General features: G+C 36.3%; 1 protein-coding gene across 1 annotated transcript in view; it reads left to right on the top strand.

Annotated features, from left to right (window-relative positions):
* The window catches only part of Psme4 (proteasome activator subunit 4), a 117,547-nt gene that overhangs the window by 58,205 nt on the left and 31,967 nt on the right, over positions 1 to 27,375 (top strand). The window contains exons 15-32 of the mRNA XM_055628776.1: positions 2,045 to 2,143; positions 2,382 to 2,451; positions 3,079 to 3,146; positions 3,981 to 4,196; positions 5,129 to 5,286; positions 6,818 to 6,913; positions 14,154 to 14,209; positions 16,130 to 16,186; positions 16,388 to 16,443; positions 16,532 to 16,630; positions 18,419 to 18,481; positions 18,612 to 18,707; positions 19,554 to 19,685; positions 21,470 to 21,679; positions 23,078 to 23,214; positions 24,250 to 24,303; positions 24,692 to 24,821; positions 26,284 to 26,365. Coding sequence (XP_055484751.1) covers positions 2,045 to 2,143; positions 2,382 to 2,451; positions 3,079 to 3,146; positions 3,981 to 4,196; positions 5,129 to 5,286; positions 6,818 to 6,913; positions 14,154 to 14,209; positions 16,130 to 16,186; positions 16,388 to 16,443; positions 16,532 to 16,630; positions 18,419 to 18,481; positions 18,612 to 18,707; positions 19,554 to 19,685; positions 21,470 to 21,679; positions 23,078 to 23,214; positions 24,250 to 24,303; positions 24,692 to 24,821; positions 26,284 to 26,365 — 1,879 coding nt within the window. The remainder of the gene's footprint in view (positions 1 to 2,044; positions 2,144 to 2,381; positions 2,452 to 3,078; positions 3,147 to 3,980; positions 4,197 to 5,128; positions 5,287 to 6,817; positions 6,914 to 14,153; positions 14,210 to 16,129; positions 16,187 to 16,387; positions 16,444 to 16,531; positions 16,631 to 18,418; positions 18,482 to 18,611; positions 18,708 to 19,553; positions 19,686 to 21,469; positions 21,680 to 23,077; positions 23,215 to 24,249; positions 24,304 to 24,691; positions 24,822 to 26,283; positions 26,366 to 27,375) is intronic.

Raw genomic sequence — 27,375 nt, 5'->3', positions numbered from 1 at the left:
ACAATTTCTGTATCCATTCCTCAACTGAGGACATTTGCTCAATCATGTTTGTAGCAGCTTTATTTGTAATAGCCAGGAGCTGGAAACAGCCCAGATGTTTTGCACTTTTTAAGCTTTGATTTGCAGTTTAAATCTAAAGTGTAATGCTTGAATTCTAATGTTTTTAGGTATATAAGAGTTGAGCTAGTTGACTTTGAGATCAATGTTAATGAATTACAGTGTAGTAAATGTCTATAGACAGAAACACACTGAAAGAGGATTAGTAGTTTCGCAGTTGACGAGGACGAGGTCATGGTACAGCTTCCTTTAGGGGCGGTGGGTAAATGCTTGCTTTGTAGCCAGATTGCACTTGAGCTTGTTATCTTCCACCTCGCTCTCAAGTGCTGAGTTTACAGGGGTGTATTTCCTTGCCTGATATTGTACAATTTGTAAATTGATTAATGAGAGAAGTTTGGGGAAATTATGTATCATATAGATGCTAAATCCTTGGTGCAATCATCTTATGATTAAGTAGAAGTAATTTCCTTCTAAGGCATAAACAGCCATTCACCTGACAGCCACTCATACCTCTATGTATATAGTGTTTAAAATGATTACTTCTATTTTTTTTCTTGCCTTCCTTCAAGATCAATCAACACTTAAATGTTGATTAAAAACTAAGCTGTACAAAGGCATGTGTGTGGCATAAGCCTTTAATCCCAGCATTTGAGAGGCAGAGGCAGGTGGGTGGGTCTCTGTGAGTTTGAGGCCAGCCTGGTCTACAAAGCAACTTCCAGGACAGCCAGGGCTATACACAGGGACACCCAGTCTCAAAAAACAAAAACAAAAAAGAAAGAAAGAAACCCTAAGCTGTACTACACACACATATGTAATAGTTACTAGGAATACATGAGTATAGGTCAGGTATAGTAATACACACCTGTTGTTCCTGAATTTGTTTTGCTTTGTTTATTGAGACAGGGTCTCACTATGTATCTTCAGCTGTCCAGGAACCCACTATGTAGGTAGGTTACACAATAACTTAACAGACCTTCCTGCCTCTACCTCCCCAATAGTGACATTAAAGGTGTGAGCTGTTATGTCCTGTTTTTCATTCTAGCATTTGAGAGGAGGAAGCAGGAAATACATGAATTTAGGTCACTGTCATCCCAGCCTGGCTGTGTGAGACTGTGCCTCAAACTAAAACAAAACAACAAATGAACAACAGAACACAAAGACACAGCAACAAAAGGAAAGAATAGAAAGAAGGGAACAGAAACTATCTCTTACTAGACAAGACTTATTTCTACTTTTGGTATTTGTTAATCCATTCTTTCGTGTAGGTTAAGATTTTGTGACATCATTGTAAAATTAAATAGACTGCTTAAAGTCTTTTGGATTTTTATTTTGTTTTGTTTTTGTGACAGGTCTTGGTTTTGTACCCCGGGCTGGCCAAGAACTTGCTATGTATCCCAGGCTGCTCTCAATATACAATGATCCTTTTGTCTCATTTTCCCACTTGCTGGGATTTGTAGATGCAAGCCTCCACACTTCGTGTATTTCAATTCTTCGAAGTAGATAATAGCAATGTACCCTTTATACTTGTCAGAATGACAAGTTTTAAGAAACATATCCAGAAAATTTTCTGTTAACTATGGAAAAGTGGTTAGGTTGTATTTGGGTTCTATTTACTTTGGTGGTACAAAGCATTTCTATTCCAAAGCAACTCTTGCTCTTTAGATGGTTTTGTTTGTTTGTTTTTTAACTTCTTAGTCTCTCTCCCTCTCTTCTGTGCATGGGAGACCATGTTTGGCAATATGTTGTCTCTTTTTACAATGCAGGTTCTGAAGATCAAACTCAGGCTGAGCTGTCTTGTCAGCCCCCTCAAGTGTTTTGTTTAAGTTCTAATCATCCACAGAGACAGTTTCTAGATCTACATGTAACCAATGGTTAAAATTTTTATTTACTGTTGGAATAGTTTGAGTATTATTTTCTTTAATGTTCCACAAGATGGTTGATTTCTAAAGAAATTTCCGGATTGTTTTCATTTCTTCTGTGTCAACAGGTGGCCCTTCAGAAGGTCTTTAACTTTTCTGTTTCGCATATATTTGAGACAAGAGTTGCGGGTCGCATGGTGGCAGACATGTGCCGTGCTGCTGTAAAGGTGGGTTCTGTTGTATTTTGCTTTTTACTTAGATATGGTGTCTTGCTGTAGCGCAGGCTAACTTCAGACATTCTTTCTTCTAGCCAGCCTCTTTGGGTGATGGGTGTATGATTATTTCATAAGTACTTGTTTTTAAGACACATTGCTCTTGACAGTGGAAGTAGTGCTATTTCATACTTTGTGACTGTTAAGTATTTACTTTTAAAAAATGACTTTATTTATACGAATACATTTTCAGTGTTGCCCAGAAGAATCCCTGAAGCTCTTTGTTCCTCACTGTTATGGTGTTATAACTCAGCTTACAATGAGTAAGTCACACACACAAAAAAAAACCTCATTATTCTGTCTGTAATTTTCTAGAACTCTGTTAATATCAATAGATTCTTTTATCTATGTAGCATTTTGTCTGTCTGTCTGTTTACCTATCCATCTATCTATATCTATCTGTCTGCCTTTATATCTGTCTATCTATCGAGGGTCTCCAGCCCTGGCTGTTCTGGAACTTACAGAGTTCCGTCTCCCAAGTGCTGGGATTAAAGATGTGTACCCATACATCCCCTTCCACACTCACACACAGTGTGTCAGCCAGGTTGCTAAGTAACTTTGAAATCCTGCCATATTGAATGAATATTTTCATGAAATAGCTATCTTCTATGTGTAACAAGCCCTGGCTGGTCTGGACTCGCTTTGTAGATGAGGATGGCCTCAAATTCACAGAGAGCTACCTGCCTCTGTCTCCTAAGTGCTGGGATTAAAGGCTGGGCCATCATCACCCAGTGATTTTTTTTTTTTTAAATAGATTTCCACTTCTTTTTGTAGTGAAGACTTAAAGTCCTTTTTTCTGAAAGATTAGGAATATAACATAGAAATATTTTAACGTAATATATCCAGTGGGTTCATTAAATTCTTTCTTGATGCTATTTTGCTGTTTTTAGATGATGATGTATTAAATGAAGAAGAGCTAGACAAGGAGTTGCTGTGGAACCTTCAGCTTCTATCTGAGGTATTGTAAGCATTTGGAAGAAATCGTTTGCCTGCTTCTAAAATTTAGGGGTTTTTTTGTTTTGTTTTGTTTTGTTTTTACTGGTATAAAGCATATGAAAAGTCAGTCATTTAGGGATTTAGTATTGTTGTTTTGATGAGACCAAGTCTCATTATATTTGGCCTCCTGAGTGCTGGGTTTATAAGCATGCACCATCAGGCCAGGCTCTAGCTTCAGAGAGACGGGATATTTCAAAGTTTGCCATTGTCAAATGAGATAGAAATGTTCCAGTTCATTTTTCTGATAAAGATGAATAACTTATCAATTGGGAGTTTATTCAATTTGAATTTTTTTTATGTTTTGTTATTTTTGAGAGGAAGAGTTGTCATTGTATAGTCTAGGCTGACTTCAAACTCACAGAGATCTGCCTGACTCTACCTCTAAGAGTGCTGAGGTTGAAGGAGTGTACCACCATGCCTGATTCCTGGAAATCTTTTACATTAAAAATTTGATCAAACTTGTTGTTGTTGTTGTTTATGAGATAGTTTAGACATTTAAACATATAGATTTTGTTCCTTTAAAGAAATGTTGATTCTTTTGAAAAGGATGCTATTTCGGCATAAGCATAAGGTTAGAAAGTGTGTTTTTAGTTTAAAAAGTTAATTACTAAGGTATAGTTTAAAATGATACTTCTAAAACAATTTTAAAATAAGTTAAAGTCATTTACAGAAACATTTTTTAAGCTACTGTAGTGTCAAATATTGAATGAACCCTGAATTGAGTATTCAAGACTTAAAACCAAGTGCCTTCAAGGGTTTTTTGTTTTGTTTTTTTTTTTTCCTTCTGCCTTTTCAGATTACTCGTGTAGATGGGAAGAAGTTACTTCCGTATAAAGAGCAGCTTGTGAAGATTCTCCAGCGAACCCTGCACCTGACCTGTAAGCAGGGGTACACCCTGTCCTGCAACCTTCTGCATCATCTTCTTCGCTCTACCACACTAATCTACCCCACGGAGTACTGCAGTGTCCCAGGTGGCTTCAACAAGCCGCCTTCCGAGTACTTCCCTATCAAGGCAAGCATTTTCAGTTATTCAGGATTCAAGAAGATATTGGGTTCTTTTTTTTTTTTTTTTTTAAAGTAATTCAGAGATGTTTTTCTTTGCTGTGCATAGAATGTCATGTCTTTTAAAAAATATCTGTCTATCGATTGTGTTCATGTCTGAAACCTATGTGTGACTGGTGCCCACAAAGGCTAGAAGGCATCGGAGCCCCTGAAAGTGGAGATAGGGAATTGTGAACCATCATATGGGTGCTGGAATCTGGGAGAGTATTCGGTGCTCTTAACTGAGGAGCTACCTCTCGAGCCCCAGTTCTTTATATTAAGGTATGTTGTATAAAACTGTTATTAGGGGGTGGAGAACACTGGCTGGTTAAGAGCATTGGCTGTTCTTTCAATGGATGTGAGTTCAATTCCCAGCATCCACATGGAAGCTCACAGTTGTCTGTAATTACAGTTGGAGATCTGACACCCTCACACAGACTTGATGGCAGAACACCAATAAATAATTTTTTTAAAAAACTTACTAAAATGTATTAGCCTTGTGCTTTTTAACTTGTCATGGAGCTAAATTTACTTTTCCTTCCTGCTGTATAGCCTAGGCTGGCCTTGAAGAAGTGGTAATCTTCCTGTGTCAGCTGCTTCTGTGCTATGATAACTGGTGTGTGTCACCATGCCTGGGTAGTTTTCTACCTTTCTGCAGTGGCTCTGCCATATCTAAGCTAGTCCTCATAGAAACTTGCTTTCTCTCCTACAGTAGGAAATGCGTATTAAGTGGCTCTTAGGGAGACACATTCAGGAGCAATAATAAAGGATAACGATATTTTCATGAGTCTTTTAGGTATAATGGCTTTTACTATTTCTCTGTCTACTTTTAAACATTAGAAATATTGTGTATACATGTTTTTATCCAAGGTTACAACTTAATGAAAAGCTTCTCTTTTCTAGGACTGGGGTAAGCCTGGAGATTTGTGGAATCTTGGGATCCAATGGCATGTTCCTTCTTCAGAGGAAGTCTCTTTCGCCTTCTATTTGTTAGACTCCTTTCTTCAGCCTGAGCTTACCAAACTCCAATGTTGTGGGGATGGAGAACTTGAAATGTCTAGGTTAGTTTTCTTCTAAAATCAATTAATATCTTTTTAAACCTCAGTACCTGCCCCAACCTTTGTATCTGATGCATGTTTCCTATTTTTTAAAAATCTTTTAAAGGTTTATATAACTTTATGTGTATGGGTGTCTTGCCTGTATGTTTATACCGTGTGCATGCCTAGTTACCGTGGAAGTCACAAGAAGGCTTTGGGATTCCCTGGAACTTAGAGTTGCTGGTGTGAGCCACCATTTGGGTACTGGGAACTGAACCCAGGTCCTCTGCAAGACAAACAAGTACTCTTAACCTCTGAGCCATCTCCAGCCCCATGATACATAATATATTCATTGTTTTTAAAAATAAGCATTAAATGAATTGAGAAAAACATTGAACCCTGTGTAACAAAATTCATCAACATTTAAAGTGTTCCTTTGGTTGTGTGGTTTATTTTCTGTTTCTGAGACAGGGCCTCTTATAGTCAAGGCTGGCCAAATCCTCTTGCCTCCACTTCCCAAGTGCTAGAATTGTAATCATGTCCCCTTACACCCAGGTTGCACAGTGCTGCGGATCAAGCATACATATCGACAGTCACTGTGCTAATAATCTCAGCCTCCTCAGAACATTTAGATTTTTGGTATTGTTTGCTTATATTTTCTTTTTCTTTTCTTGTTTTATTTTGAGACAGGATCTCATCATGTAGACCAGGCTGGAACTCAAGAGATCCATCTGTCTCTGCCTCCTACATGCTGGGAGTAAAGGCATGTACTCACCACACTGAGCCCATCTAAACATTTTAAATACAAAATCTGAGTCACACCTTACCCTCCCTTTTTTTTGGCAGAAATGTTTTTCTACTTAGGAACTTCCCTGGCTTATTTTGGAAAGCATAAGTAAGGTGTGTTCCTTTCAAAGGAATAGCCTTTATCAATCTCTATGAAATATTGAATTATTGATTCTTTGTAGTAGCCCTCATTGTTGACATTGAGGTTACTTAACTGAGATTTTTTTCTTTTCCATAGGAATTTAACAAAAAGTTAGTTTTTAATCCATTAGGCTTTTAGAGTTTGAATTTTTGAAAGTTTTTAAAATAATAGTAAATACTTTTTTGTATCAAATGCCAGAAATCTTTAATAGCAAGTAAGGGTAGATTTGGAGGAAGAACTCTGATTGACTAACACTGACTTGTGCAATATGCTAAACTGCTAGATTTTTTTTCAATTCCATGTTTAAAAGTTGAAGTAAGGTAGACATGATTTTCATTGTTTGTTCTTGTTAGTGGCAGTGATCTTTTTTGTATTTAGTTACACTAAAATTTCCTTCTCAGAGTACCGTTAGTTGTTAATTGTGGTTAGTAGTTAAAGCCTTTAAGTGTAAATGGGCCCAGTACTAGCAGGAAATCTGTCTGTGCTGTGACAGTGGGTGGTAAACTGGGTATTTGCTGTGTTCATGACCACTTGATACAATTTTTGTTCTTCTCCCTGACTGTACAAGTCTTGTTAAAAATGAATTAGAAATCTTCTAAAATATGGTATATTTTCTGTATTATTTAGAGATGATATTCTCCAGAGTCTGACTATAGTGCACAACTGCTTGATTGGCTCGGGGAACCTCCTCCCTCCACTGAAAGGAGAGCCAGTCACTAACTTGTAAGTAAAAACAAAACAAAACAAAAACCCTACATGTTTTACTCTTTTTGCCATTTGATTATATTTTAAGTTTACCTACTTCATGGGCTACTACTTTTGTTCTTTATGTTGTTTCTGAATTACTTACTCTTTTATATTTGTAGTTCCTAGGGTTAAAAAAAAATGCCTAGGGTATAATTTAGGTCTATGAAATTAAAATCTTTATCCAGATTGTCATATGATAACAGGATAGAATATCTTTAGATTTTAGTTCATGTAAAAAAATAGTTAGGAATTATTAATTTAAGATTAATACTGTTCTTTTTAAAAAAGCAAGCAAGCAAGCAAATGAAACAATCCCTAATTTGCCAGCAGTGAGCATTGACTTAGGATCCTGTAGATGAGTATTTTTACTAACAGTTTCTTCAGTGTTGCTTTTTGGTACCTCGTGTAGCATATTTAACCCATTGCTGGTCTGCCACCTGGGTGAAAAGTGGAGGTGCCATGAAGCAAGCAGCGCTGTAGGCCTAGCAGGACAAGTTAGTAGCTGGGTTAAGTCAGCACCTATATCATTGCCAAGAAAGCTAATGAAGAGCACATAAAAAAATGGGTAGCCAGGTATCTTTAAAAATTGGGGATGGGAGAAATTATTTGTGGATTTTTCTCTTTTCTTTTCTTTTCTTTTCTTTTCTTTTCTTTTCTTTTCTTTTCTTTTCTTTTTTTTCTTCCATAAAAAGCTTTGCAGGATGAGTGTTTGGGGGCATTAACATATTTTGTATAGTTGTTGGAAGTTATACTTTCCAAAACATACTATTATTTCATCCTAAAAACATTTCTTATCATTGAGCTTTAGAGTGTTAAGTTTAGAAATAGCAATATAATTTTAGGAGGGAAAATGTTTATGAGAACCTTTTGAGCCTTTTCTCTCCAGTGATCCTAAACCTGTGCCATATTGTAAAAACAATCAAATAGAGTGTGTCAGTGTGTCACTTCAGCGCTGCTGAAAGTGTAGAAAAGAACATGGTTTTGTTGTTGTTGTTGTTTGTTTTTTATGAAGTAATTTGTCTAAGAGCTCAAGCGTGTGTCTTATGATGGTTGGATGCAATGGCAAATGCCCGTTTATGAGGCTCACACACTGCCTTGCAGTTCATCTTGGCATGGAGCTCTGCCGTGTACACTGTCAGAGGGAGCTGAGGCAAGTCTTCATCTTTGTTTCTGTTTGGTTGATTGGCCGTTTCTTTGAGACTGAGGTCTCACTCTGTAGCCCTGGCTCAGCCTGAAATTCACAGCAGCACTTATACCTTAAGCAACTAGCATATTAGGGTTACAGGTGTGAGCCACCAAGCCTGGCTACGTGTTCTCTTTCCAAGTTAACTTTCATCATGACAAAAGTTTCTTTCAAACTAGATTCAGTGGCTCACATAGGTATCAGAGAAGCCGAGGTAAAGTTTGAGGTCAGCTTGTGCTACATAGCAAGATTTTGTTTCAACCTTTCTGTCCTCAAGAAAAATTTCTATACTTGTTTATTAGAAAGCCAATTTGATTTATATAATGAGATGCTTTTTACTAATAAAACGAGTTTATTAATACATGCCATGTAATGTAATACAATACTATTTAAGCTCTAGTATCAACACTGAGATCTACTCACAGGGTTTTCACCAGAAATATAATTTTGACTGAAAAGTTTCATGCTTCAGATTTTTCAGATTTAGCCAGGCATGGCAGCCCATGCTTGTAATTGTAACACTCTGGAGGCTGAGGTAGGAGGTTGGAAATTTTGAGGCTGGCCATAGTGAGACTTTGTCTCCAAAAAAGAAAAATGGGGATAAGTGGAGGCAGAGACCTTAACATTTGGAGTAAAAACTTAATGTAATGAAATCATATAAAACACATTGAATATACAAATAGTTTTTAAAATCATAGAACAGTTTACACGTTAAAATATGGGTTTTGTATCTATGCAGAAAATAACTATGTTATTTAGAGTTAAAAACAAGCTATCATCTCTTTTCATTTAAATTGCCAAGCAGGAACTTGAAGTTTTTACTTTATTATTTTATATGTATGGGCATCAGATCTCCATTGAATTGCTACAGTCTACTTTGAGCCATGATGTATGTGGGTGCTGGGAACCAATCCCAGGTCCTCTGGAAAAGGAACCAGTGCTCTTAACTACTAAGTGGGCTGGAGGAGACTTTCCATTTTCTTTTCTTAGTTAACAGAATATTTGTATTGATAATTTGTATTGTCTTTTTGCAAAAATGTAGACCACAACTTTGTGCTTTTATTTCCTTTGTGCACAATTTTCACTTTGATTGCAGAATCTGAAACTAATAAAATAGCCTTTAAAACCTCTAAAATGCTTATTCTCTTGTAGTAAAATAGTTGTTAAAAGATCATCCAAATCTTCCAGTTGAAAAAAAACAACTTAAGTCAGTAGCTACATCCTGTGACACTCTGAGTGTGCTGAATGAATGGAGTATAACTCACAACAGTTCTCAGCAGATTATTGCTGAGAGGAAAAGAACAGTGGCTGAGGTAGAACTGTAGGACATGGGGGAAACCCACACGTGGAAGGCATAGGATGCAGTATAGTGGGGAGTGCATTAGTGTAAAGTTTAGCTATTAAAACACCAGATCAACAGGATGTGGCCGTGCACACTCTTTAATTCCAGCACTTGGGAGGCAGAGGCAGGGTGATCTCTGAGTTCTAGTTTAGCCTGGTCTACAGAGTGAGTTCCAGGACAGCCAGGGCTGCACAGAGAAATTGTCTCAAAACAAAACAAACAACAAAACAAAACAAAAAAAAAAAACAACCCACATCAGATCATTTGGGGAACTATTAGCAACTCAAGGAATATTTTTCAATTTGTGCTTAAATTCTTCATCTAAGTTTTAATTATATAAAATGTTTCATATTGTGTAACACTTATAGAGTCAGGTGACTCAATATCAGGTCTGCTTTCTGTATTTATTGGCGATTTTGTATTTGGCCTCTGGAAAACTGTGATGAAAAATAGAAGTTCACTTTACTTCTAAGTAGCTTTGTTTCTAATGTAGTTTATGTGATGATCTTAATTTCACTATTAGGGAAATGGCTACTAAGTGCAAAATGTTTTCTGTGTTATGCAATGAGTGACAGACAAATACAAAAAGCTAAATCCAAAGTAAATGGTGCAATGGGGGGGGGTGTCACTAAACACCTGTGATTACCATATGTCCGAGTCTACACGTGATAAGGTCCTTGAGGGTAATTAAGGCTAAAAAAGTTTTCTCTCCAACTTAAAACAACTTGAAGTTTTAGCAGGTATGCCCGATGACATACATTGCTGAATGAATCTTAGGATGGAATCTCTCCCTTCTGTACTCCTGGGACTTTAAGAGAGGCATTTCTGCTACAGTAGTTCATATGTATAGCTCTGCCTTATATAGATGGAAAAATTGGATTATGTCTTTACATTGCCACTCAGAACTTTGGATATTGCCTTTATTCTTAAATCCTCAGTTTTCTCCTTTTTCAGTCCACTTTATGTTACAATCTTTTAGGTCTAACCAGCTATTACAGGATGCAGAAACTAACATCTAAAAACAAACAGGGTTACTCAAGGTAGAGGAGTCACCATTTTCATCTCAGAATACTTCTTATATTTTGTTCCCCTTTCCTTTGATCTGTTACGTCATAGTCAAAACATTCTTTGGGATCTCAGCTTTTACTAACTGTCCACTCAAAAAAATTCCTCCCGCCTAAGCTTGAGACCATTTCATTGATGTGTGAAGGATGTGTTACGTATACAATGAGGGGCAGGGCTAGCTAACCTCTCTTGGCACCTCCAGGAAACTACCCAGCACTGCTGGGGAAGCTGCACACAGAAAAGGAAACAGTTACTACTCCACGGTGAGTAACCCTGTTTTCTCCTTATTTCGCCTTCTGATTGTTTTCATAAAGCTTTGTGTGTCAGACTTGAAATCTATGCTCATAGCTACTTTTTAAATCTCCAGTGTGTAAAGTTTCTTTTAGCAACTTTAGTCACATGGTAGTGAAGAGAAGTTTTTCAGTTGTGTTATTTCCATCTGTTATCAATGCAGAGAGCTGAGTACACAGAAATGGCCAAATGTCTCTTGTGAAACACTTGTACATCAAGGGGGAAAAGCCTGACAGTGGCTTGATGTCCAATCTTTTTATTTATTTTATTCAGGAGGGGAGGGATTCTTGGGAAAGGAAGGCAGAAGACTTGTGTATAAATATTGTTTGTACTTGTTTCATCATTATAATTGATCCAGTCTTTGTAACACATTTGATTTGTATATTTTGCTTTTATGTTTTTGTCATTTCTTCATTTTCTAGCATCCTCTGTTTGCCACCAGTGATAACTGTTATAATTCTACCTAAGTATAAGAAGATTGCTATCTAGTGGGGCAGATGATGTGGTAGTGAGCCAGAGTCTAAGATGTTCTGTTATAAGTTGGGTGGCCTGGTCTAAGCTCTAAGTGGAGCTGATTTTACTCCATTATAATTAGCATGGAGAACTTACAGTTTGTTATGCTGGAATTGTTTTTTGCAGAAGTCTGTTTAGTTTTTAAGACAAATGATAGTAGTTTCTAAGGTGAATGAGTGAACAGAATGGACTTTATAGGGGAATGTGGAACTTAAATTGTAGATTTTTGCTGCTACTGCTTTATGTTTATTTGTTTATGTAACACAGACTGGCCTCAAACTTGAGGCAATCCACATGCCTCAGCTTCCCAAGTATATAGGCATATGCTACCGCCTATGACTGTATATATTTGTTCAGAAACATTTGCTGTAAAATATGTCAAATCAATTAGAATTTAATTTGTGGTAGGTAGAAAGAGATCAAAATAAAGTTGATTCTTAGATAAATGAATATGAAAGGGAATTCTGGATAACAAAATTAAAGTTTAAATATAATTAAGTACTGTATATGTTAATTTGTGTTTCAAATGTAGGAAAAGGGTAAACCATTTTTAAGTTTTAGTATTTTAAAATCTCACACAAGGTAGATTTTTTTTTTTTTCTGTTTGATATTTGCCAACAGACCAAAACTATGCAGGGTGTTTCTGCTTAATTAGGATTAATGATAGAAAAGCAACTCAGAGTTGACATATAGATTTAAGAAATTAGCTTCAAGCTCTTCAGGTGATACTTTTTAAAAAAAATACGATTGGTGTTAGAAGAGCTGGAAATGCAAGTAATAAAATACTCCAGATTAGTAAGTGACAGCCTTTGGTGTGTGTGTGTGTGTGTGTGTGTAGTGTATATGTTTTATGTGTTGGTGTGGGGCTACATATGTGAAGCTAGAGGTTGCTGTTGGATGTCTTTCCCTATCATTCTCCATCTTGGTTTTGGAGATGGGGCTTCTCCTATACGAGGGCTTGCTGTTTTGTCTAGCATGGCTGGCCAGTAAGCCCCTGAAAATCTTGTTTATTCTTCTCCCAGCACTGTGCCATCATGCTCAGCTTTTTACTTGGGTGCCTGGTACAGCAAGCTTGTACATTTTTTTACTGTGATGTCTCTGCATTCCATTGGTAGTGTGACTGAAATATTTAGTGTTACGTGGTAGCAAGTATGAATCAAGTAGAGCTGTATTTTTATTTTAGACAGGTAGTAGATTTGTATCAGCAGTGAAGCAGTTTCTATTTTTATATACCAGCCAAGACAAACCCTGTCCTGTGTTCTACCATGAAGGAGGTGATAGCTCCCTTCCACTTTGTCATTGTTCTTTTGTATTTGGTACTGAGATCTACTTTCAGTAGAAACTGAAAGTTTATTGTTAAGGCTTTCTTACCCTTTTCTGATTGTGATTTTTGGATATGTGTTTGTTTCTGGTCATAAAAAAAATAACAAAATGCTGAAAATTGCAAGTTTTGTCACAGGTTGAAACTTTATAGAAAGAAAGCTAACTTTCAGAAAATCAAATCAAATGAGCATTTTATGTTATAAAATGTTAGCAAATCTTGAAGTACATTAGTGAAGAACCATTCCTTGTTTATATTCTGTAGTGTAGTTCTGAGATTTGCTATCTAGGCTGTGAGATACGGTGAGCAGTATAGCTAAGGAATGGGTACTTTAGTACTCTCAAGTCATTAGCTGTCATCAGGGTTTGTAAGTCAGATATTAGGATGGAGATAATACTTTGAATGTAGCTGCTTTGTAAGGTACTCTTGGGGGGGGTAAAAGTGGCGTTTTCTTCCCCATGATACATGTTGCAAGCTCATTAGTGTTAGGTAATAATAGTTTCTGTTTATTACGTGGGATTTGTTTACTCTTTGGTTCCTTTGTGGTTATACCTAATGTTCCACATCTTAGAAAATATCTTCTCTTCATATTAGAATAGCTGTTGAAGCAAGTCTTTTATTTTGAAAATTTGAAAACTGAGGAAGATACACACACATGTATGCATATATATATATATATACATATATATATATATGTTCATATATATGTATAAATTTTTATTCTCCCATAAGATATCTTCTTGTAAATCTAATGGTAACTTTCCAGCCATTTGTTGAATTTAACTACCAGGGTCTAGCCATATTGACACATTTCTTTTGGGCAGATTTTTTTGGTGTTTTTCACACAGTTTTACGTTTTAGTCCAGGATGGCCTGAAGCTCACTGTGTAGCCCCAGCCTCGCCTTGAACTCACACTGATCTTTATGCCTCAGCCTCCAGAGTTCTGGGATTACAGGCCACCATGCCTGGGTTGTGACTGATCTTTAGTTAAGATTTAGTATTTCTACATACCAATTTAGAAACACCATTTTACTTTAATGTTAGGAAAGCTTCATTTTGCTGGGTTAAAGAGAAAGAGTAATAATTATCTAGAGAACCATGTGTGCTGTCTTAGGTACTTCAGCAATAAAAGTTGACTGCATATTAAAGTATAATTATATAATTATGAGGTTGGATTTTCTTTGTGCGAATGTGTAAATGTCTATCAGTGAATTTAACCTTTTCCACTTGAATATTCAGTTACCAATATAATGTCCACTGAGAAATGATTTGTTTCCCTTGAAGGTACTACATTAACATTTTCTTTAAGTTAGTTAATATGCTTCTTACTGGAACGACAGCATTAATCTTCAGAAGTGTAAGGAATTGAAGTACTGGAGAGTAGAAATTTGTTACAAGGGCATTAGCTTTGTTTTAATGTAAACATTGTAGCAATGAGACTTTTCCTTTGGCCTTTGTGTTGATATTATTGATAAATGCAAGTTCTCTTGTTTTTATACAGGGTACCAAGTATGGTGTCCTTAGAGGAAACAAAATTGTATACCGGACTAGAACATGGTATGTGAATACTAACTGAAGAAAATCTTTAGAAGGATCTGTGTCGCTTCTTTGTAAGGATTAGAATGGAGTAGTTTTGTAGTTATATCCCTTAGGATTTTTTTGTAGTATATAAAATAAACTCATTACATATACAACAATTATTTTATTTCTCTCTGAAAAAATTGGATGTTTATTTATTACATATATTTACAATTATTTTATTTCTCTCTGAAAAAATTGGATGTTTGTTTCTGAGACAGAGTCTCATTATGCAACCCCTGATAGGCTCAAATTCATAGAGATCTCCCTGTCTCAGCCTCTGGCTTTAGAAATTATTATATAAAAAAATACCAGTAAATAACAGATTAGGTCAATAAATTAAATTTCTTTCTGTGTTCAGAATATAATGTTCACTTATTTTTAAATAAATTTTTTACTTAAAAGTATTAGTTTATATATGTTTTTATATGTGCACATTCCACGGTCAGAGGACCACTTGCTAGAGTGGATCCTCATTCCATTGTGTTGGTTCTGGGGCTCAAACTCAGACTGTAAGTCAGACGAAAAGACCTTTACCAGCTAAGCCATCTCACCAGCCATGTTTTTGTTTGTTTCAGAATGATACATTAATATTGTAGCTTTATAGTCTAATAATCTTTGTAGCTTTCTGTCCGGTGAGTTTAATTCAATTTAAGTTTTTGATGTGGTACTGGGACTCATACCTGAGAGACACCCTAACCCTTAAATTTTATATTTGTATTTTCTGAAACAACTTGGGATGTTGCTCAGTGACTAATCAATCACATCCTTACCATGCCTGGCACCCCCCCCCCCCCAACTATATCATACTAATTTAGGTTCAGACTATAGTCTTAGTAGAAACTCAGTAAATTTTCTTACTGATGGGTTAATATTAGAATTAGTTATATACATTAGTTTCTAAGTTACAACTGTTTGTTGGATTTGGGTCACCTGTAACTTTAGAGAATCTCAAGTGTTTGTGGACTCTTAATTAGTAGCTAGGGCCTTTGAAATGTTCACAAAGAGTGTTTTCTCTCCCATTCCCTACTTTTAAAAAGTATGTATTTATTTTTTATTTTATGTGTATGAGTGTTTTCTGCGTGAATGTGTGTGTACCACATTCCCATTGTGGAGAAAAAAGGTGTCAGATCCCTTGGATCTGGAGTTACAGCTGGTTGTGAGATGCCGTGTGCGTGCTGAGAACTAAACCCACATCCTCTTACAGAGTTTTTGACCCCTGAACTGTCTCTCCCCAACGTTTTGATAAAAGATTATTATTTCATAAATAATCATTTTATTTTGTTTTTTTAAAGATGTATTTATTTTGTGAGTGCTCTATCTGCATATATACCTCCACACCATAAGAGGGCATCAGATCACATCACAGATGCTTGTGAGCCACCATGTGGTTGCTGGGAATTGAACTCAAGATCTGTGATGTAGCAGACAGTGCTTTTAACCACTGAGCCATCTCTCCAGCCCTTATTTTGGTTATTGGAGACCAATCTCTTGTAGCCCCATCTTGCCTTCAGCTCCTGTTCTTCCTTACTCTTCTTTCTACATTTTGAGATTACAGATGTGAATCATCATGCCCAGATATGTTTGTCTATATATTCATTTATGGATTGACTGGAGACAGGGTCTTCCGTTGTAGACCAGTTTACCCCTGAACCATCTGCCATCCCTGTTACAGGTGTGTGCCTCAACGACGTGACTAAGCTAGACCTTTAAACATGGAGGTTTTGAATGTTAGTCTGTGTCATACTCTGCCACTGATTTAACTATAATAAAGACAAAACCATTTTTTTCTCCTCTTTTTAAGAAGGGTCTTAGGATAAGCTGTTGTTAAAAACTGAAATAAAATCAGGAACTTCTCCATATCTTAAATGTCTTCTCTTATTTTCTTTTTTTAAATAGACCTTTCCAGAGAGAACCAACGAGAAGTAATTGCTAGTGTCATAAGGAAACTTCTTAGTAAGTATATATGTCTAAAACTTCCTTTTTTGCTAAGCTTTAGAATAGTAGCCTATGGCAGGTGTGCTTTTGCTTAACTTTTTTTTAGTTGAAATAGGGAGAATATTGTCTCCTCCCGACACACATACACTTTAAGCAGCAGATTAGGGTTTGTGTAGTAATTTAAGATATTAGCTAAAACTTTCTCTTCTCCTATTTTAGAGCACATACTTGATAATTCAGAAGATGATACCAAATCCTTGTTTCTCATCATAAAGGTAGAAGTGGCTCCAAAGCTCCATCATTATTAATGTGCTCAGGCTTGACTGGTGACTTCTGAATAAATGTTGAAATTCTTTAATACAGATTATTGGAGACCTTCTGCAATTCCAAGGATCTCATAAACATGAATTTGACTCCCGATGGAAAAGCTTTAACTTAGTAAAGAAGTCAATGGAAAATCGGGTCAGTATTTTCACCTAAAACTCTGAATTATTGTTTTAAAAAAGATGTATAATAGCCCTGATTTGAGGATTATTGTTTATAAAGGAAATTTTCCCTGTAATTAGTAGCTTTAAGAATATTGCATGAAACCAGTGATGTTCTTTTTTTTTCTTACAGAATTTTTCTATATAATAAGAAAACATTTGACTTTTAAAGAAAAAAAAAGAATATTGTATGAACACTCTTTTTTTTTAAATATTTATTTATTTATTATTTATGCAATGTGTGTTAGCATGTACACCTGCACGCCAGAAGAGGAAACCAGATTTCATGTTTAGATGGTTGTGAGCCACCATGTGGTTGCTGGGAATTGAGATCAGGACCTTTGGGAAGAGCAATCAGTGCTCTTATCGTCTGAGCCATCTCTCCAGCCCCGTGTATGAAAACTCTTAAGCATGATACATATTGAACAGATCCTAGGGGGAAAATGTATTTACTTCTTAGGACTATTGTTTACTTATAGAGTGCTTGGCTAGCATGTGTGAGGCCCTCAGTTCAAAATATTTTATTTAGTGATAACATCTGTTACCCTCCATGAACATTTCTGTAGCAGGGATTTGCTTAGTAGCATTCAGGCTATTTTATAAAAACAAGAAGAAGCCAGGTGCCATGCCACCCAGAGGCAGGTGGATCTTGTGACTTTAAGGCCAGCCCGGAGTACAAAGCAAATTCAGTACAGTCAGAGCTACACAAAGAAATCTGTCTTGAAAAAAAACAAAAAATAGGAAAATAGGAAGATTGCCCATAGGTATGAATGAACTTATTTGACTCTGAGGAAGAACATTTCTTGTGTTGATTTAATGTTCCAATGTGAGAATCAGTATAAGCCTCTTTAGGCACCAAGAAGGAAAAATACTCACAGAAAAGTAGAGATGTGTTCCTAACAGTGTTTCCTAGTGGACTTGTACTCAAGTCTTGAGTCTCTAGATGCCTATATGTTACTTGTGCTAGATAATGGAGCTGAAAGAGCATCTGTGGCAGACTGTAGAAGAGTGCCAGAAGGTAAATTAGGTCAATAGTTGTGTTGTAAAAGAGTTTATTGGTGTTATATTCAGCAGTGGAGATCCACTAAATGGAATATACATTGTAAGCATGAGCCACCACACCTGACTGAAAGTTAGTATGGATTTAATTTGAATATAGGAAAAAGTATTCACTGAATATTAAAATGTTCCGCCACAGAATCTTAAGTGGAAAAAGCCCAAACCAAGACTTTTAAGATACAGATAGAAGTGGGTTTGGACAAAGGGTAGGATTGAAGGATTTTGATGACTAATATATGATAAAGGCTAACAGTTACAGTTTTTTTATTTGTTTGTTTGTATGGGTGGGGGACCTATGCATCTGTGAAAGTAGAGGTCAGAGGGCAGCTTGCAAGAGTCAGTTCTATACTTCCAACATGTTGGTCCCAGGCATTAGACTCAGTGTGTCAGACATGGGCGGCAGCTGGTTTTGCTCTATTTTCTCAGTGTGGGGTTTGGTATGGTTGGGGGTTGGCCTTTTTGTTGTTGTTACTGGGTGTGTGTGTGTGTGTGTGTTTTGGTTGGTTCTGTTTCGAGACTTGGTTAATCTGTGTAGCCCTGGGTGGCCTGGAACTAAGCGCCCCCCCTGTGTCGGAGATTAGAGGTGTGCACCGTTGTACCTGGCTCTGCCTTTTGTTTTAAGGTAAGTTTTCATTCAGGGGTTCAGGAATTCATTGTTGTAGTCACTTAGTGAAAACATCTCAATGTTTTCTGTTTTGTTTTCCAGCTCCATGGGAAAAAGCAACACATCAGAGCCCTTCTAATTGACAGAGTGATGCTGCAGCATGAGGCAAGTGTCTCAATAATGATCTCATGATGTGGCATTCTAAGGAATAATTACTGTGATTTTTTTTTTTTCACAATTACATGGACTTTCAGTAAATACTTTAAGACCTGATTTATATTATTTCTTTTTAAAGTTGCGGACACTAACTGTTGAGGGTTGTGAGTACAAAAAAATACATCAGGATATGATCAGAGATCTTCTTCGATTATCAACAAGCTCATACAGCCAGGTGAGCTTCACTCTCTTCCATATTTTCATTTTGTTACATGTAAATACCCTTGTTTTAACAGTTTGAATAATCCCTTATGTAGGGTCATGTACAAAAGAAACAAGAAAACTAGAACTAAATCTAGCTTCCCCACCCCCAGCACCATCGGAAATACTTTTCAAATTTCAAATAAGATTAAAATTTTGCTTTAATGTGCAAAAACATTTATGTTTGTAGTGTAATTTCCCACCACCACCACACATACACACACAATCCTTCGCCGAGACAATCTTCCACCTTTCAAGTACTGGGCTTGCTGGCCTATGCACCATGTACATCTTAAATTGTTTGTCTCTGTGAAATTTTAGAGATTGTGCTAGTAGAATGGTGTGCCCACTTATTCTGTGCAATTTGGAAGGCTAATCTGGAAATGCTACCTAATGCCTTCTGTGTGTAATGATCAGGTTTCAGGGAGTTGCTAGGATGTAACATGTAGTCTATCTCTTAATATAGTAACAGACCAAAAGATTACATCCTAGCACACAAACCAGAGACAGTACAAGATTTGTGTGTATCAGTTCCTTCTAACTTGGTAATTTCTTGTGTATGGACATAGTAAACTTGATCTTCTCATCAACTTAAGAGTGCCTGCTGTTTGCTTTCCTCTTTGTAATAAGCTCTTGCTTAGGCATGCCATTCCACTTCCTGTCATCAAAAAGAAGCATGTTATAATATTTTCCTTTTAATAGTCATTTTCTTACTCTTTAAGGTGCGTGCTTTCTGTCATATAGGTAAACATCTAATTATCATTGCTTTCTTTTTATACTTGAGTAGACGTCTTTTAAAATCCCTGTCAATGTTCCCCAGGTCAGAAACAAGGCTCAGCAAACATTTTTTGCTGCTTTGGGAGCATATAACTTCTGTTGCAGAGATATTATCCCCTTGGTTTTGGAGTTCTTACGGCCTGATAGACAGGATGTCACACAGCAACAGTTCAAGGTATAGATTCTGTTTTAACTTCTACAGTAAACACCCATATATCTGTTATCCAGGATCTGCAGTTTATGTTGTTATATTTGCTTATCACTTACATGCTTATATCTTAAAATGTATATAAGTTGAAAATATCAGAACATTTTATCATGGTTTGTGTTATGACAAAATATAAGATGCAGGCCATGTGGAAATGAATTGAGAAGTATAACCAGTGTGAAAGGAGGTCCAGAAAGAGGAAGAAATAAAGTTATTTTGAACAACAGATCAGAGTGGAAAAAGAAATTTTAAGGCATTTCAGAGATGACGTGTAAGTAAATCTTTATAAGTAGATTGATTGATCGAGAGATATTAAGGATAGAGAAGAGTTAGAGCTTAATGGCTAAATATGAGGGAACCAAAACATGGGACTTTCCATCGGTAAAGCTTCCAGATTGTAAGGGAAGTGAGAGATCCCTCAAACCCAAGAGTTTGAGGTAAGCCTGGGCAACATGGCAAGATCCCATCTCAAAACAAAATGAAAAATTAGAGGTTAAACAGTAAAACTGACCGAGATACCATAAAAAAAGAGGATCAGACAGATGGCAATAAAGACCTTTCGGAAAGAAGACCTTCATCAGTGCTAACTTTCTGGATAGGATTAAGATGAGCACTAAACATATTCCTTGAAAGTTAATTTGCAAGACAGAAATCAGTAGGCTATAAGCCAGGCTTAGTTACTTACATTTGAAATAAAGCTTTATTAGAACAAGACATTCTTTTATATAGTCTGTATGTCTTCTTCATATCACAGTTGAGAATGAATAGATGAGAATGATACCAAATGACCTACTATTTCCTTTATTCTTTAATATCTGGCAGCTGACTCCCTACCCCAGTGTTGAATATTCTCTCTGGAAGGTCTGCCATTGGTCAGTCTTGTTAAGAACATGTTAGAGAGCTCAAAGTTAGCAGTGACTGTGTGGAGGCTGTAGAGGAGGCTAGAATATGCAGTGGGCAACACTCTGACTTGGGATCCATTTAGATTGAGTGTTCTGGAAATACCTGCTTCATTAGAATCATCTGATTAGACTTTGTCCATAAAAACCATGTAGTATCATTAAGTAGCTATATTTTTAAAGATATTTTTACTTTTTTCTGTGATAATTTCACACATGTATACAGTGCATCTCCTCATACCCATCCTCCTCCTGAGTAACCAAGCTTTTCTGTATTTAGTGACATACTTAGCAACTCGATGTTAGCTGGTATTTGATAAATTATTTCTAACATTAGGTCCTAAAAATACTTAGTGTGGTTCATTTCAGGACCATTATTATATCTGAGGGAAAATAAGAGTAGAATTTGGGGCTGGTAAGAGCACTGTCTGCTCTTCCAGAGGTCCTGAGTTCAATTCTCATCAACCACATGGTGCCTTACAACCATCTATATTAGAATCTGATGCCGTCTTCTGGCATGTAAGCGTACATGCAGATAGAGCACTCATACATAAAATAAATGAATAAAATCTTTAAAAAAGAAAAGAGTAGAGTCTGTATTCTTACCAACATTCTTACCTTTTTACATTGCCTAAATAGTCATTCTTTTAGCCAACCCTCTGTTAAATGACTTGGGGGGGGGGGGGGATGATGCCACTTGTTCCACATTAAAAAAAAAAAAACAACACATTAAATGTGTGAACCTATTTACAAATCAGCTGAAAGTATGTAAATAACCAGTGTAAAAATTTAAACACTATGTTGAACTCAAACAAGTCTTTTATTTTCTATATAATATGTTTGTTCTTATAGGGTGCCTTATATTGTCTACTTGGAAACCACAGTGGTGTGTGTCTGGCAAACCTTCATGATTGGGACTGTATCGTGCAGACATGGCCAGCACTTGTTTCTTCAGGGCTTAGCCAAGCAATGTCACTGGAAAAGCCATCAATAGTCAGACTATTTGATGACCTTGCAGAAAAGATTCATAGACAATATGAAACAATTGGCTTGGACTTCACAGTAAGCAAACCATTTATTTGTTCACTCATATTTTAGTGGACATTCTGGGTTTTATTTTCCATGTCTTTTCTTTTTTTTTTCCTGTAATACTTTGGCCTGTTATTATAATTTTTTAAAGGCATGTGCTTTCTTTTTCCATCTAATGCTTTCTAGTGGTCATTGTTGTGGATAATGGTGGAACACCAAGCTGGAATGTATCTGGGAGAGAACCAGGTCATTTTCACCAAGAAGCTACAATAGTTAACATTGCTATATTTACCATTGTTCCATATATGCCTCTCCTCACTTTCTCTCCTCTCCTTTCCCTCTCCTCTGCCTGGCCTGGAACTTGCTTTGTAGACCAGGCTAGTTTCAGACTCACTCTGCTTCTTGAATGCTAGGATTACAGACATGACTCATCAAGCCCAGTCATGGCAGGGTTTTTTAAAGAGTTGATTATATTTTAGGAAATTAGCTATGCAAGTCAAAATTAGAGAAAACTTGCCACTAGCTAGATTCAAAACTTACAATGAAGAATATATTAATTTTTTTGATGAGTGAGAAAGAATTTTAACTGGTTGCCAAATAGAGATCAAATAGGACATCATTTAAGCACTTTTTAAAAAGTCAGTGACTAATTTTGTAGTCCGTGTTAAATCCTCCTGCCTTAGCCTTCCATGTGCTGAGATAACATGCATGAGCCACCTTTCTTGACCATCTAAGAAGCATACATTTGCATTTCCTCAGTGCATCGGGATGGGCAAAAATGTGAGGATATGAGTTCTTTCCTCAGATTGGTTATGATTTGCATCTTAATGACCAGGATTATAGCTGTGGCTATAGATGCAGCCCTTGCCCTTTGAAACTGTCCTTATATTAGAATTGGTTCCCCCGTACCCTACCCACATAGGGTCTTCTGCAGCCCAGGCTGGCCTTGCATTCTTGATCCTCTTGTCTTCATATTCTGAGTGCTCTGATTATAGGGATGCACTACACAACCAGGTAGATTATTTTTTTCTTTAAAAATTAATAATAATAGTAACTTGAAATGACATTCCCAAATCATTGGTCTGACAAAAATGGCCAAAGAGGAAAAGGTGCTTGTCAGTAAACCTGATGACCTGAGTTCACTCCCTGGATTTGAAAGCATAATCATTACATTTGTTTCTTTTTGTGTCTATGTAGACGAGTACACACTCATGTACTCATGAGTACATTGCACATACCATGGCACAAATGTAGAACCCAGAGGACAAATTGTGGGAATCTGTTCCCTCCGTCTATCTACCCATGTAGCTATGGTTCTAAGAATTGAACTCGGGTGATCAGGCTTGGTAGCAAGTGTCCTTTTTCTTTGTTAGATAGTTCACACTGTAATATGTGCCATGACTCTTTTCCTGTGTCTCTTTTTCTGATAAGATTCCAAAGCCATGTGCTGCGATAGCCGAATTACTTCAACAGTCAAAGAATCCCTCCGTTAACCAGACGCTGCTGAGCCCAGAAATGATTAAAGAAGGAAAGAAGCGCCAACAGGAAAAGAATGCTGATGCCCTAAGGTAATTGATATACAAAAATGTTACAGTTAATACATTTTAACTAGCTCTAAAATATAAATGTAACTTACCATTTACACATTGATTTCTGGGAAAATGCATAAAATTGGGAAATGATTGTTGGAAAGGGACTAAATTTTACTTTTAGGTATGGAGTTGGAAAAAAAACAGGCTAAAAGTAAAACAGTTATTGTTGTATTTTTTTCACTGTGACTTCCCTTTGATTGTTTTTAGGTACTAATGTATCAGACACAGTATAATTGGCACAGTTTGTTATCAAGTCCTAAATTGAAGTTCAGTACACTCATTTATAGCTTTTACAGTAATCTCTTTTTTATTAAACTTGGTATTAGGATATTACTAAACTGTTTTTTGATTTGGGGAGTCAGAACAAATCCATGGAAGCACTTACACCAAAGCCTTCCTAACTCAGTTTCGGGTTTACCATATAACTAGTACATGAGTATGCCCATGTATTATGTAATTGCCCAGTCTGGGCTTAAGAATTCTTCCTGCCTCAGTATAGTGTTCTAAATGTCATGAATATGGGCACTAACTACAATCCCAAAGCTTGTTTTCTAAAATGTCTTTGTAAATATTGAACTCCCATAGCCTGTTTAATTGATTTCAGACAGCCAGCAGCCAGCGTACTTTACAGACAGAGCACTGCTAAATTCTTTGATTGCTACTTACAGTTTTAATATTTATTTTGGAATACTCAGAAAAAGTTTGCTGAACATTATTGTAATGCTAGTACTTTTTGTGTTGAGGGAGGAGGATCAGGAGTTCAAGGCTAGCCTGTAGTAAGAGACCTTACTAAAAAACCTAAGAATAATAAGAAAAAAGAAACAATTGGAAGTTTATTATTTGTAGCCCTTAATGTTCTTTTTTTCAGTATCTCTCCTCACATACTCACTTTTAGTCTTGTCATATGGTGAGATGTAAGAGGAGGGTGAATTAAGCCAGAATTTGAATTTATATTTCATTATGTGATGTCTTAATACTAAGATCGTATTTTATCTGAATTTTTTCAAAAAGGAACTATGAAAGTTTGGTAAATACTTTACTAGATGGTGTGGAACAAAGAAATCTGTAAGTATAATTTTTTTTCTTTAAAATGTTTTTTTTTTTTTTTTAATCATCAAAGCATTTGTCCTAACTGCTCTAGAGATTTTGTGCATGAGAAAAAGAATGATTGTATTAATGGCATAATTTTTGTGTTAGAATATTGAGGGAGGCATGGAAAGGCTTAGGCTAATGATAGGGGCAGTGTTCTTCAGTAGGCTTGTTTTAATTCTTAAAAATTTAAAATTATGTCAGATACAGAGTTGAGCAGGGTTTCACACACTGTGATCACAACTCTCAAGAGGCTGAGGCTACAAAAAAGTTTGAAAACAGATTATTATTTGAAATGGTTTTAAGAGTAATTTAATTTGTATGTACCTTCTCTCATTCTCCCCATCACCACTCCAACCATCAGGCCTTGGAAATTTGAGCATATAGGCATTGGGCTTCTGTCTCTGCTACTAAGGGATGACAGAGTGTTGCCTGTTCGCGCCATACGTTTTTTTGTTGAAAATCTCAACCATGATGCAATCGTTGTTCGAAAGGTACATACTTTATTTTGGTTACTTTGTTGGGTTTGAGAATAATTTACCTTAGCAGACTCTATTCATTCTTCATAAGCATATATATCCTAATAAATACCTTGAAAGGAATGATCTGACAACATCTTCTATTTACCCAGAAGCAATCATAATTTGTTCAACAAATACTGGGAAGCATAATCGAGCATTTTATATTTTAACAATATAGCTGTAACAGGGAATAAACTTAATAGGAAAGTTAACTAATAGGAAAGTTGGAATTTTAAGAATTCAACAAATTCATTTTGCAAGCAGGGATTCAGCTTTTTGGTTTTTGAAAAGTGTTAGAAATGAACTCTAAGAAAGGTCCTGGCTTTGGTACTTCTGGAAGAAAACCAATGAAAGACCCAGAGGCTGACAGAAATAGAATGAGCTTCTATTGATCTAACAGAGGAAGAGCGGTTCCTTCACAGAGGCTCAAGCTGGAGATGCTAGTAAAGTCTTCCTAGTTGAATGTCTGTGCTTCTCCCACCAGTGCCAGCGTGTGGACAGTATTTTTTTAATTAGTTAACTTTTTAATCCATATCTGTTTTTTAATTTGTATGTATGCAAACACATGCTCACGTGCGCACACACACACACACACACACACACACCACTGCAGTATACATGTGGTGGTCAGAGGACATGGGAGATGATGCTCTGCTTCCACTGATGGATTGGAGGAGCAGATCAGACTCCAGTCATTGAGCTTGTGCATCAAGTACTTATGCTTCCTGAGTCATCCCACAGACCCTAAATTTATTTTTTTTGAAATAACATGCAAAGCAAGTGATTTTATTATGGCATTTTCATGCATACTTTTTTAGTTAATTTTCCCCAATAACCTCTGACCTTGTATTTTCATTTCCACTTTCAAGTCTTCTGATTGTCACCCCCCTCCTCATTTCTTTACAGCCTTTTCCTCTCTCATTTCACCTTTTCAGCATCATGACTTGTAGATAACCACACCCACTGTCACATAAATAACTTGTCTATAAATTAGAAGCTGGGATTGTGGTGTTTGTATTTCTAAGTTTGGGATACTTTACTTAATATGATTTCCATATCCATTTGTGAATGTGATTTTTTTTCTGTTTATGATTGAGTAAAATTATGTACATATACATACACCATCTGTATTGTCTGTCTGTTGATGGGCATCTAAGCTGATTCCATTTCCTTGCTATTACCAGGAAAGCACTGCTGAACATAGATGTATAGGTATTATAGGTATCTTCATGGTATAATGCAGAGTCCTTTGGGAGTCCTAGGAGTGGGTCAGGTGACAGTTCACACTGATTTCCATAGAGTCTGCCTAAGTTTACACTCCCACTGAGAGTCAATACGGGTTTCTCTTGGGAGGAGATATTTGAAAGAAATAGACTACAGCATTCTATCGGAGATTTAAAAAAATGTTGGTATTTACATATTAACTTGTTTGTAGATGGCTATCTCAGCTGTTGCTGGTATTCTCAAGCAGCTAAAGAGAACTCACAAAAAGCTGACCATCAATCCTTACGAAATCAGTAAGTAAATATCACAGGTAAATAACAGTGCTTTTCAATAACACTTAGAAAATTTTCTTAAGTATTCACAGAGGTAAGAAGCGGTAGCACAGGACTCTAATTCCATCAGTTTGGAAGTAGAGGTAGGAAGGTATGGAATTCAAAAGTCAACATAAGCTGTATTAACATAATCCATTGAGTTTTTGTTTTAGTTTGTTTTTTTGGGTTGGGTTTTTTTTTTTTGTGTGTGTGTGTGTGTGTAAGCAGGACGATTAGAATCAGGGTCAATTTTTCTACTTTTCTTACTGTGTTCTTGGATTTTATTTCTTTTTATTTATTTACTTACTTTTTATTATGTCGTTTTATTTTGGTTTTCCAGACAGGGCTTCTCTGTGTCATACTGGGTGTTCTGAAGCTCATCCTGTAGACTAGGCTAGTCTCAAACTCAGAGATCCACCTTCCTCTGCCTCCTGAGTACTGAGATTAAAGGTATGCACCACCACTACCTAGCAAATGTAATATTTTAATTGTGGATTAGGCTGTAGTCAAAAGAAAAAATATCTTTTAAAATTTTTTTCCATTTAATATGAAGGACATGCATTTGGATAAGTGATGAAGATTTCAGTAAGATGTGTTGATAAAATTATTAACAGAATAAATGTTGTTCTCATTTTTGAGAACTGTATTTTAATATGTAAAATAAAGTATAATATGTAATATCTTAAATACTTTTGTATTCTGTGCTGAGACATTATGTAAGCAATTTCCTGTGAAACAATTCCATTAAGTGTGTGTTGGGAGAGAGAATATGTTAAAGTTTATATAGGGTAATATATAAAATATTGAGGCCTGTAAGTGAAGAATAATGTAAAAAACATTCCTTGAGCTCTGTAAGCTTGAAATTAATTCAGAACCAAATGTTTTAACAAACTCTTTTATTTAGTACATCCTATTCTCCTAACAGTTATCAATCCAAACCATTCCATCTTCCCCTCAATAGTTCTAAGTAAACCCCATGCTCCACTTGAGAC

The sequence above is a fragment of the Psammomys obesus genome, unplaced genomic scaffold (assembly GCF_907164565.1).
Source record: "Psammomys obesus unplaced genomic scaffold, mPsaObe1.curated_primary_1811, whole genome shotgun sequence".
Classification (NCBI taxonomy): domain Eukaryota; kingdom Metazoa; phylum Chordata; class Mammalia; order Rodentia; family Muridae; genus Psammomys; species Psammomys obesus.
This window is presented reverse-complemented; position numbering and strand designations above follow the sequence as displayed.